This window comes from Hydra vulgaris, chromosome 09 (assembly GCF_038396675.1).
Source record: "Hydra vulgaris chromosome 09, alternate assembly HydraT2T_AEP".
In the NCBI taxonomy this organism is placed as follows: Eukaryota; Metazoa; Cnidaria; class Hydrozoa; order Anthoathecata; family Hydridae; genus Hydra; species Hydra vulgaris.
In genome coordinates this window covers 29,322,713-29,335,845 of record NC_088928.1, presented here as the reverse complement: position 1 = coordinate 29,335,845, position 13,133 = coordinate 29,322,713, and the positions used below count along the sequence as shown (strand labels likewise).

Sequence of the window (13,133 nt, the reverse complement as noted above, 5' to 3'; positions counted from 1 at the left end):
TTCAAAACCTATTTATTTGCCTTATTATTTTTTTACCTTTTTAAAAAAACCTGTAGTTTTTTTTGGTTTTTTAAACTTTTTACAAGAAAAATAAGGTAACTCAAGAGATAAACTCTGTCAATATTGTTTAACCAACCAATTTTCATGAAAATTGGTAGATATTAAATAAAATAAATATATGTACAGTCCTAAATTCTAAAAATATTTATTAATTATAACTATTTTTTTTAAAATCAAATAAAGGGAATAATTTTGTGAAAATATGCAAATTTATAAATTTTCTATTTTTTTTTAAATATATTTATAACAACTAAACATTTTCAGAAATTAGGACTAGCATCTTTAGCATATTTAAAATAAAAACAACTTCAAAAAAATTATTGAAGATGGGTTAATTGCCTTACATATATAAATTAATCACAGCTTATAACAACTGTAACTATGTTATACCCAGTTAGATCTGTAACTATTTCATATCTTGTTACTTATATAATTATGCCATAACTTATTACATATGTAATTATGTTATAACTTGTTACTTATGTAATTATGTCATAGCTTATAACATGTATTTTCTTTAATCTCTTTAATGATGTTTAATAAATTAATCATTATACAGAATCCTTAATAAATAATTGCAATAACTCTTACCTGTTAAAACTTTATGGTCATTATTTTATAAATTTAAAGTTGCATATTTAAGGGTAGGAGAGCTATGCTATGACCTAGGGAAAGATGAAAATAAAAATTTTAAAGATAATTATACACGTTTTTTATTATTTTTTTTTATAACTATTATCATGCTCCTGAAACAATCATATGTATGTCTTTTTGTAATGTTATCATTTGTTTGCATCTTGTTGTACCAACTACAGCCTCAAGTTTGTAACCATCGAATTTACTATAAATTATATTGCATGATGAACTTGAAACTAGATTATCAGAAGTAGATTCCATAAAATTTATTAACTCTGCATAAAAGTTGGGATATTGAGGAAGATCATAAAATATTACATGCTTTATTCCACGAACTTTGTATCTATATAAGAGAAAAATGCATTACTTAAACATTTTTTAAAATTTAAAATTGTAAAAATGTTTAGATTTACCTGTAATGTATATAATGACCTGTAATTTTTAAAATTATCGATATTGTTTAAAACTACCTGTAATGTTTAGAATTACCTGTAAAAGAAATAAAATCTCTCTGTTAATAAGATAAAATGCTTTTTTTTTTCAAAAAACAAATTTCGTGAACGTGAAATATTTGAAGACTTTGAATACCTAAAATAAACAAACATTGTTTAACATTTCTCATTTCAATTTTTACTTTAATAATGAAAACGATGAAACAAATTTTTTTTTTATTAAAAAATAAAAGAGTCTATTTATATAAAAAAAAAAAAAGTCTTTTTATAAAAAAAAAAAAAAATAACAAAAATTTATTCAAAAAAATTTGAAAATTTTATAAAAAAAAATTTAGATTTTCAAAATAGATATATTCAATTTTTAACAAAAAATGAAAATTTGAATTTTTTAGGGATGCAGCAGTATGCAACTACATATTTATTTTTGTAAGGATAGGTGCAGTAAATATACGTACTTAACAAAGGGGATATATATATATATATATATATATATATATATATATATATATATATATATATATATATATATATATACATACATATATAAAAATAAAAGAAAACATTCAAATCAATAATTTCAAAAAACAATAAAATACAATTCAATTCTGACGCCCTCCATAATGTATTGTTACTATGAATGATGGTAAATTATTACCATAATTAGGAAAAATATTTAGAATAGTTAGATATAAAGTAGTTTTTAAATCCTACTTTAAGAACTATTATTTAAAAATAAACCTCACAACCTTACAACCTAAACAATAACAATCCAACTCAGTAACATCTTAAAAGTTTAAACGAGGGCAAACATTATCAGTCTGCTATAGCTACCCCAAAGTAAGTTTTGCTCTGAAGAAATAAATTGGAAGATTTATTCCTTTCAGGAAATTTTGTCGGAATGTCTGTGAACCTCTTGAAATATATAGAACCAATTTCCCTTTTAAATGAACTAAGAAATAGGGTAGTTTTATATATTTTCAATTTTCATATTTCTGCATAAAAAAGAAGATTTTGATCAAAAATTTTGTATTTTACATGCTGATGGTGCTGGTGACCACAACCTTACAAAAATTTCATATAGTAAATTACCATTTGTATTTAAAAAACTTGTTGAATTGATTGTTTTCTTATTAATATAACACTTTTATACACAATGTCAACACAAGTTGTCATATATATATATATATATATATATATATATATATATATATATATATAGGGGTTATTCTAGGAAAAAAAGGGGAAATATTGCAAAATATAGGCATTTTTTGTGAAAAAAAACAACCTTAATTTTTAATTTGAGCGGCACCCAAATGTGGTTGACGCTATCGAAAACGGTCTAGAATAGCCCCTGATGTGTGTATATATATATACATATATATATATACATATATATATATACATATATATATATATATATTTATATATATATATACATATATATACATATATATATATTTATACATATATATACATATATATATATTTATACATATATATACATATATATAAGCATATATATACATACATATATATATATACAAAAATATATGTATATATATACATATATATATACATATATATACACACATATATATATACATATACACATATATACATATATATATATATGTATATATAAATATATATATATATATAAGTATATATATATATATATATATATATATATATATATATATATATATATATATAAAATATATATATATATATATATATATATATATATATATATATATATATATATATATATATATATATATATATATATATATATATATATATTATATATGTATTATTTAAATTACTCTGATATTTGAACAAAGCTCAATTCTTCTTTCATAAAGTAATTGCGAATGCGAACAAAATCAAAATATGATGGAATGAATATAGCAGTGCTATAATAAAGTTCTTTTTTAAACTCAGGCAGAATCTAAAAACAAAAACTATACATTATAAATTATTCAAAATGATTAAAATTAAAAATAGTTGAAAAAATAAGTTGAAACAATAATGATAAAAATGAAAACTTTTTAAAGTTAACTATGATTATATTTGTCTAAAAGTTATGTTAAAATTTTGCACATTTGTAAAAAGGTTCAACCTAAATAGTGAAAATAAAACTGAAAAGTTTGAGAGCATAAGCATGACATACTCACAACTAATAACTCTTATGTGTAAAAACTTTTTTAAAACAATAAAAATACCTTGTTTATGAAATAATTGAAGCGTAAGTCGGCACATTCACTAAACTTTAGGCATTCGAATCGCTGGTATATCTAAATGCAAATGAAATATTTAGCATTAGTCTAAGATTTATTAAATTTTAAAGATTGCAAACGCGTTCTCAAAAACTTCCTTTAGTACTCTTAAAACTCTTTATTTGTATTATATTTTCCTGCTTGGCATAGTTGTTTTTTAGCTTTTATATATATATATATATATATATATATATATATATATATATATATATATATATATATATATATATATATATATATATATATATATATATATATATATATACACACACACATATATAGGGTCATGTTTTCCCCAACCACGACTTTAAGAAAACTTTTAACTTTAAAACTTCATAACTCCAAAATAGCAACAGATTTAAATTAAGGGTTTTATACTCAATTATTAACTAATATATATTATTCAAATTTGAGTAAAATTATTTTTTTAATGTTATTTTTAATTTCTTCACCTGCCGTGACATGACACCACCTACCATAATTGATTCTTCCCCTTCCATGAATAAAAAATTTGTATATAATAAAAAATTGTAAAGTCAGAATAAAATAATTGTTAAGTCAGATCATGTTATCCTGGTACTGGTAACATGTAACCCTTTACAATCTGCTTCATGTCCTGCTGCCTTGTAGGATACGCCTTTTTAGGCAAAGGCTAGGAGATGCCAATTCCGACTTAAAACACCCCCTGCCTTGGGGCACTTGGTTGAGTAAAAGCTAGAGATGGTGTCTCGAAAAAAATACGTATCTTGGGCAGATGTTAAATGCACCCGGGCTACTGTCTTGTAAAAAGCTTCCTAAGCAAAGACTTAAGGGGTAAACAGATTCTATCTGTTGACCAGCCTCGCACCCCTTCTTCATCTATTAGGCTGGCGCAGATGCATTTTTAATACATTGTTTCCAGTTTAGAATGTTGAATGCTGGATCTTCTTGACTCAATGCATGGGTTTTGCTTGTGTCTCTGTTTTTATGACTAGGCAACTCATTCTACTATCTCCTAATGAGGTTACAACTCTAAAACTCAGTATTATGGTTCTGAGGCCGGCTGGTAGTCAGGTTTTCCAAACTCTGTGATAGCTCTCAGAGAGGCTGATTCCATCAACAGATGAAAAATATCAAAGTATTAACAGTGCCATGTTGCGCATGGGTGGTGTCATTATTTGTACTTTTGAGGTACATTGCAAAGGCCACATTTGGAGCCCTTTGTTACGGCTTAGGGTTTAATAGTAGTAATGAGGGAATTGCTTGGGGTATTAAACAGTGTACTGAGTACTATCTATGCTTTGAGTCAAGTTCTTCAATCTAATTTAAAAATGAATAAAGTACCAAAAACTATAAAACACAAAAAACCATCATGATCACCAAGTTCTCCAAGTAACTTTTCTTCTGTTGAGTCTTATCTCTTGCAAAGTTCACAAGACCTACTTGCTCTTTGTGAGACTAATTTGAGTTCAGCTGTCTCATTGTGTGATCTTAGTGTTAATGGTTATCTTCCTTTAATTCGTAAAGACTCCAATAGTCACATGCTTGGCCTGGGCATTTACATCCGTAAGAATTCACCCATTTGTTGTGAAACTAGGTTTGAATCCACAGACTATTTTTTCATGTGCTTTCGTTTAGCACATGAAAGAATAGTTTGCGACTATTCTTTTATGTGCTAAACGAAAGCACATGAAAGATGTGCTAAGAGAAAGGCAATAGAATCCACTTGACTCTATTGCCTTTCTCTTTGTTCTATATCGCTCTCCTTCATCTCAAGACTGCACTCTTTTTGATGTTATTTCTGATCATATTGACCAAGCCCTTTCTCTTTATCCATCAGCTAATATAGTTGTTGTCGGTGACTTTATTGCTCACCACTCTGAATGGCTTGGCTCTAGTGTCAGTGATTCTGCAAACATTAAAGCCCGCAACTTTTGCTTTTCTCAATCTCTAACTCAAATAGTCAACTTTCCAACTCACTTTCCTGACAACCCGAATCATTTACCTTCTCTACTCAACTTATGTCTTGTTTCTGATCCTTGTCAGTTCTCAATTTCTCCACATTCACCATTAGGTGCTTCTGATCAGAGTTTGATCTCTCTAAAACTAATATCTCATTCTTCTTCATCACCTGAATCCCCCTATTATCGAACCTTTTACAACTACAGTAAAGGCTGGCATGGAATTTTTTGTTCACTCTTGACGATTCCAGGTCAAGCCTCACTCTCCTCCATGGTTTTCCTCACACTGTGCTGCTGCGATTGGCAATCGAAACCGTTACTTCCATATTTATCAGCAAAACAATTCTCCAGAAAACAGGCGTCTGTTTATCACTGCTAGAAACAATTGAAAAAAGGTTTTGTCTAATGCCAAAACCCGCTACTCTCAGGTCATGAAATCTCATATCTCATCTCAAAAATTAGGCTCTTGTGACTTCTGGAGAATCTTTAATAATATCAATAATAAGGGCAAATCTATAATTCCACCTCTCTTGTATGGTTCAGACTTTGTCACCTCACCTAAAGACAAAGCTGAATTGTTTGCTAAAAACTTTTCATCAAGATCATCTCTTGATTCCACTAGTTGCATTCTACCTGATATTGCCAACAAGCAGGTTGATCCATTGCTTGACATTCATATCACTCCAGCTTCTGTATCTAAAGCGATTTCCTGCCTAGACCATTCTACAGCTTGTGGCCCAGACAACATACCTGTTATTGTCTTGCAGAAGTGTTCTCCGGAGCTGTTGTCTGTACTCAAAACTATTTAACAAGTGCTTATCAGAGGCTTGTTTTCCAGCCTGCTGGAAAACAGCATCTGTTAACACTATCTTCAAAAATTCTGGAGAGTGATCTGATTCTTCTAACTACCGCCCCATTAGTCTTCTTCCTATCATAAGCAAAGTTTTTGAGTCTTTAATTAACAAACACTTAATCTCTCATCTTGAATCTAATAACATACTTTCTGACCATCAATATGGATTTTGATCTTCTTGTTCTACAGCTGATTTGCTAACAGTAATAACTGATAGATTTTATTGTGCATTAGATAAAGGTGGAGAGGTTAAGGCCATTGCTCTTGATATTTCAAAAGCTTTTGATAAAGCTTGGCATGCTGGTCTTCTCCATAAGCTTTCTTCTTATGGTGTATCTGGTAACATCTTTAAGATCATTGAATCCTTCCTTTCCAATGGTAGTATAAAAGTTGTCCTCAATAAACATCACTCTTCTTCTTATTCTGTAACTTCAGGGGTTTCTCAAGGTTCTATCCTTGGCCCTATACTCATTTTAATTTACATTAACGATCTTCCAGATATTCTCACATCTAAGGTGGCATTGTTTGCTGATGATACTACCATTTATTCTTGTTGTGATAAGAAACCAACACCCTCTGATTGCTTGGAGGGGGCATTTGAGCTCACTTCTGCTACAGCATCTCACTTCTGCTACAGCATGGGGCTCAGTGGCTGGTGATCTTCAATGCAGATAAAACTCAATTTTTTTTCAGCCAATCGTTATTGCAATAATTTAGATCTCCCTATATTTATGAACAGTGATGTACTCGATGAGTCATCTACTCTTCATCCTTTAGGATTAACTCTTACTTCCAATCTTTCTTGGAAACCATATATCAAATCAGTTGCAAAATTAGCATCTGCTAAGGTTGCATTGCTTTATCGAGCTCGTCACTTTCTTACTTCGGATTCTATCCTCTATCTCTATAAATCTCAAATCCGACCTTGTATGGAATACTGTTGCCATATCTGGGGCGGTTCTTCTAATGATGACCTTTCTCTTTTAGACAGGGTGCAAAAGTGCATTGTAAACATAGTTGGACCTGCTCTTGCAGCCAACCTCCAACCATTATCACATCGTCATAATGCTGCTTCTCTTTCTCTTTTCTACAAATACTACAATGGGCACTGCTCTAAAGAGCTAGCGTCTCTTGTACCATCTACATGAATTCATTCTCGTGTTACTCGTTATTCAATTAAGTCTCATCCTTTTTTAGTGACTGTTCCTAAGTGCTCCGAAAACGCTTATTTGTCTAGTTTTTTTCCTAGAACATAAGCTCTTTGGAATTCGCTTCCTTCATCTTGTTTTACTGATTCATACAATTTGCAATCCTTTAAGTCATCCATCAATCGTTATCTTGCTGGCTGCTTGCAGCTTTGTTGGAAGCGAAGATGTTTAAAAAATATATATATATATCTTTTGATTTTATTTATTTACCTTAAGAAAAAAATGCATAAACTTAATATGATTACTAAATAGAAGAAACATTGGTTTTTTAATTTTATAAAAATTATCCACTAAAGATTTTCACTAAGTTAGAACTTTGTTTCTTCTTAAGCATCTTTTTTTTATGCCCTTTTTTCTTCGCCGTAATTTATAGATGTAATTGCTCCTGCAGTTGTTCGTCGGAATATATTAATATAAATATAACTCAACTTAACTTTTATAACTTTTCCAAATATTTTTTTCTTTTTTAAACCTTATTATTATAAACCAAATCTTATTATTATAATTCATTTCATTAAACTACCTTTACTATTTAAAAACTTTGGCATATAAAATTCGCCGAATGTTCACACACCTGAGGGAAGTAACGAAGTACATTATAGTAAAGGAGAATTATTTTTCAAACAAAGCATATTTTGACAGTTGTCAAGACAAAAATAAAGATTAATAGAGGAATATTTAAAAAATAAATAAGACAGACAATGCACCTAAACAGTACTAACAATAATAATAAACAATAAATTGTTTTATAAACAATTATATGAACAAAGATATACGAAAAATATGTCACCAAACAAAAAATAAAACAAAAAATTGATTACAAAAAAAAAAAGTATGCATAAAACAATGAAAGGCTTCAGAGTAGAAAAAAAACATCAATGCCAATGTGTAAACATAATTTTTGTAGTGATAAGTAATAAACATCTCCTCAGAGTAGTGCCTATTATTACTGATGTTTCGATGAGGATCAGTACTTATAATTAGTTTATCCCATCAGACAAACCTCATTACCACTTATGCTTTACCCAGCAACTTACGCCTAATCCATACTGCAGTAAAAAAGGATTCACTACAAATAGCCAAAGCCCAACCATACCCAAATTTGTAAAACACTAATATTTTTTGATGATATGATGTAAAAAGTGTAGATCTACTGTACAATATGAATAAAAATAACTAAATAAATCACATACCATACCACCGGTAGAAAACGCTAAACACAATAAATTAAAATTCTAATAAAAACACCAGAACAAAACTAAAGCAATTAAATTATGCAAACAGAAATTACTAATAAATTTCCCTCTAAGACTATTTAAACCTTATAGGTACTTCCAGCATAAATAAACAAAAAACAATCAAATGGCAATATACCCTATTAAAAATCCTTTTAAAATTAAATAAAACACAATAGAGTCTTCAAAAAACTCTAACACTGTCTAAGATACTTCATTTAAATTTTGTTAACTAATCTAAAGTGTAAGAAAATCAACAACCCGCGCAACTTAAAATCATTACTAAAAATCAGGTAATGTATGATAGTAGAATATATATATATATATATATATATATATATACATATATATATATATATATATATATATATATATATATATATATATATATATATATAGCCTGCAAAAATGTAAAGATTTAAACATGTAGTGAAGGATATAAAAAATTCTCTGAATAATAATAAAAGGCGAAAATTGTGAATGTGAAAATTAAAACAAAGCTGAGTAATGAATTTAAGATAATATAGCACAAAAGTTCCTAGATAATAGTAATAATATGAAAATTAGCGGATAAATAATATATTAAAAAATTTTAACTTTATGTTTTATGTTTAACTAAATACTAAAATAAGACCAGATAAGTTTAAGCCAAATGAGTGGTTAAAAAATTATTTTGGTTGATATAACAATAATATAAGTCGTGATATAAAAACGATGTACGAAGCGGGAAAAAATATTGTTTAGAAGTAAAGCTTTCTCTATGGTCGGAATTAAAGGTAACTTTGAGACCATATCTAAATCGAAATTTCCAAAAAAGTAAAGTTTTCTCTACGGTCTGAATTAAACGTAATTTTGAGACCATAACAAAGCAACAACAAAAAGATGTCCATCAATAAAACATGTTGAAAGCCCCTAGTCGAAAAGAATCGCTCTTATATACATATATATATATATATATATATATATATATATATATCTCTATATATATATATATATATATACACATATACATATATCAGGCCTTGTTAAGAAGCGTTACGCAGCTCGCATTTTGCTTGCGAAAAGGCGATTTGCCTACGCGTTCAGCAGTTTTGCCTTACGCAAAAACTTATATCTTTTAGAATATTTTTAATTATCTTTTGGTATCGTTTATGTGACGTTTATTCTGAAGAAATAAAGTCGTAAGTAAAAGCATTTAACCGCAATTGTAAACTAATAGATTTTTTGTTAAAAAAACAGTTTAACAATTTTTTTTATTGTTGATAAAAATAAGTTAAAAAAAATAAAGTGTTTTAAGTTTTATCTTAAGGAATTAAATATATAAATTCCTTTTAAATGTAAAAATTATTTTTTGTCATAATAGTTTAAAAAATGCACAATTTATTTTAATGTAAATATTTTATTAATAAGATATTTTGTTTATTGTTAATTCAATAACGTAAAGTTTTAATGACGTTCATTTAATTTATGAAAATAAATTATGATCACGAATATGTTATCGGTAACTGATAAATAACAAAAAAAAACTCTTTATTGTTAAAAAACATTATTAAAAAGAGTTCACAAATTTAATAAGAAAAAATTTATTAACAGTTAATAAAATAATCAAAAACCAACTGTAAAATCATAAGAAAATAAACAAACATTATTTTACATTTCTTGAAAAGAATTATTTTTTTCAAAATAAAATTTAGTTCATATTTGAAAAAAATAATAAAAATGATTTATTAAATAAGAACTTAGATTTTATTTGTAACTTTTGTTCTAGTGAGAAAAAAACTAACTGCTTGTATGATTTTTAACGCGTTAATAAAATAACTTTAATTATAATGCGGTACTTGAAAAGACACTAGTGACGCAATAAACTTCTAACGATGCAAAATATATTTACTGAGTTGAGTTACTTAGAAATACGTTACGCGTTTTCGCTACGCAGCGAAATCTCGTAACAAGGCCTGATATATATATATATATAATATATATATATATATATATATATATATATATATATATATATATATATTTATACATATATATACAACATATACATATACACACATATACATACATATATATATATATATATATATATATATATATATACATACATATATATACACATATACATATACACACATATACATATATACATACATATATATATATATATATATATATATATATATATATATATATATATATATATATATATATATATATATATAACATACATACATATACACACACACATACATATATATATATATATATATATATTTTTTTTTATATATATATATATATATATACATATAAACTACATTACAAAATTATATATATATGAACCCTAAAATCAAAACTCAATCACACATGATAACCACATATACATAACATACAAATCTATATCTACATTCCAACCACATACTATCTATTAAAAGAAAATATTATCTAAATAAGAATGAGTTCAAACAAAGATAGTTTATCTAAGAAAAAAACAAAAAGCATGCAAACGATGTAAAACAGGCTATATGTGCATAAGGGTGTATAGGTGTAATGTGTAAGTCCATGCTGTTTATGTTTTTCAGTCTTGTGTTGTTAGTAACCAGCATAAAAGATTAATCTCTTAACTACACCAAGCTAGCCCAGTCATACTCCAGAAAACCATGATGGATTGGACTCCTATGCATAGATTTATAACTGACTTATGACTAAAAAACTAGCCCAGGCGTCTTCCAGAGACAAACAACTTCTTTTGCGGTGCCAGTAATTGTGATTTGGAAAATCGTTGTGCTCGATGACCATAACACTAACCCTTTTGGGCTAGGACCAATATTATTTAAAAACTTTGGCATATAAAATTTCAAACCTCGAATCTTATTATTATAATTCATTTTACATCAGAAATAAAGTATAAAAAGTATATCAAATGAATATTCTCCAGGGTTAAATTACCTCTACTGGGTAATTTTGATTAAACTAAATGGTTTCTTATGGAAAAAAATAAACATAATAAAACACATCAAAAAAATGTTTCCATAAACGATATGCGCTAACTAGTATAATTTTTGTAGTCACCTACTGCGTTAATGATTAAACTGCTTCGTGCAGCTAAAACTTTATACTTTTTGACCCACCCTAATATATATATATATATATATATATATATATATATATATATATATATATATATATATATATATATATATATATATATATATATATATATATATATATATATATATAGATATATATATATACATACATATATATATATATATATATATATATATATATATATATATATATATATATAAAAGCTTAAAAACAACTATGCCAATAGTTGTAAGATCATATGATTAGGAGATATTGTATTTCATTCGGCAGGAAAATATAATATAAATAGTTTTAAGAGTACTAAAGGAAGCTTTAGAGAACGTGTTTGCAATCTGTAAAATTTAATAAATTTTTAGACCCACCAACAGTACAAAGGCCTGTCCATTACAATGGTGGTTCAAACATGCATGCTTACACAGCAAGCTGACCTGAATTGCACCGAAGTTCTTGGCAACAACTTCAACAACTATACCTTACGAAAGATTGTTTTCTTGCTAGTCATATTGTGCAAAAGAAGAGAGTTTTTTTATCATCTGAAAATGTGACTGACCAACTCAAATAAAAAATGACCAGCTTTAAAAAAAAATTTCAAAAAGTTGTCATTGTAAAAAACAAAATGGATGTATAACGTAACAAGAAACAATAACACTAAACGGTGTAACAATAACACTTTAGACTATATTTATACCTAAGAAATGCAAACTCTCTTTCAGATTATTTATTTTGGGTTTTAATAATATAATAATAATAATATAATAATAATAATATAATAATAATAATATAATAATAATATAGATTTAACTTTGTAAAAGTTTCAGATGCTAACTCTTTTTCGTTTTTTAGTAATCTTTGCCAGAATATTGTTCCATTTTAGCTAAAATTGGCTTTAATTAGTCCTAAATAGGTACTTAATTTTTTATTTTTAATTTTTTATATTATTTCAAATGTCTAAGAGGAAGAATAGATAAAATTCTTTGAAGAACTTTTCGTATTTCTGCAATTAAAGTCATCCGATTAATCGCGATTGAAATATTCAATCGTTGCCCAGCACTAATATATATAAATACATGTTTAAATAACATCTTTGACATCACTCTGAAATAGCCTGCGCTTTGTATTTGTATTGTATTTGATAAAAAATTTCTTAAATATTTTTATTTGATTGAAATGTATTTGTTACTGTATTTTTTTGGGAAAAACCAAGACATTTTTTTATTTTTAGTACTAAAATAAATTAAAAATTTGTTTTCAGGGGATATTTATTAAAAGACTTGTTTTTATTCTTCTATTTAGTATACCATTTTATCAATATTGTATTAAGAAAATTTTTGAATTTTTTCTAGACCTAACATACAAATA

The 13,133-nt window shown here is 26.8% G+C and overlaps 1 protein-coding gene across 1 annotated transcript in view; it reads right to left on the bottom strand.

The window, feature by feature from the left end:
- Positions 1–757: 757 nt before the first annotated feature.
- The window catches only part of LOC100200700 (U3 small nucleolar RNA-associated protein 25 homolog), an 86,078-nt gene continuing 73,702 nt past the window's right edge, over positions 758–13,133 (bottom strand). Inside the window, exons 16-19 of the mRNA XM_065805251.1 lie at positions 3,374–3,445; positions 2,975–3,099; positions 1,186–1,284; positions 758–1,039 (exon numbers count right to left, since the gene is read on the bottom strand). Of these exons, the coding sequence (XP_065661323.1) occupies positions 799–1,039; positions 1,186–1,284; positions 2,975–3,099; positions 3,374–3,445 (537 nt within the window). The 3' untranslated portion in view covers positions 758–798. The remainder of the gene's footprint in view (positions 1,040–1,185; positions 1,285–2,974; positions 3,100–3,373; positions 3,446–13,133) is intronic.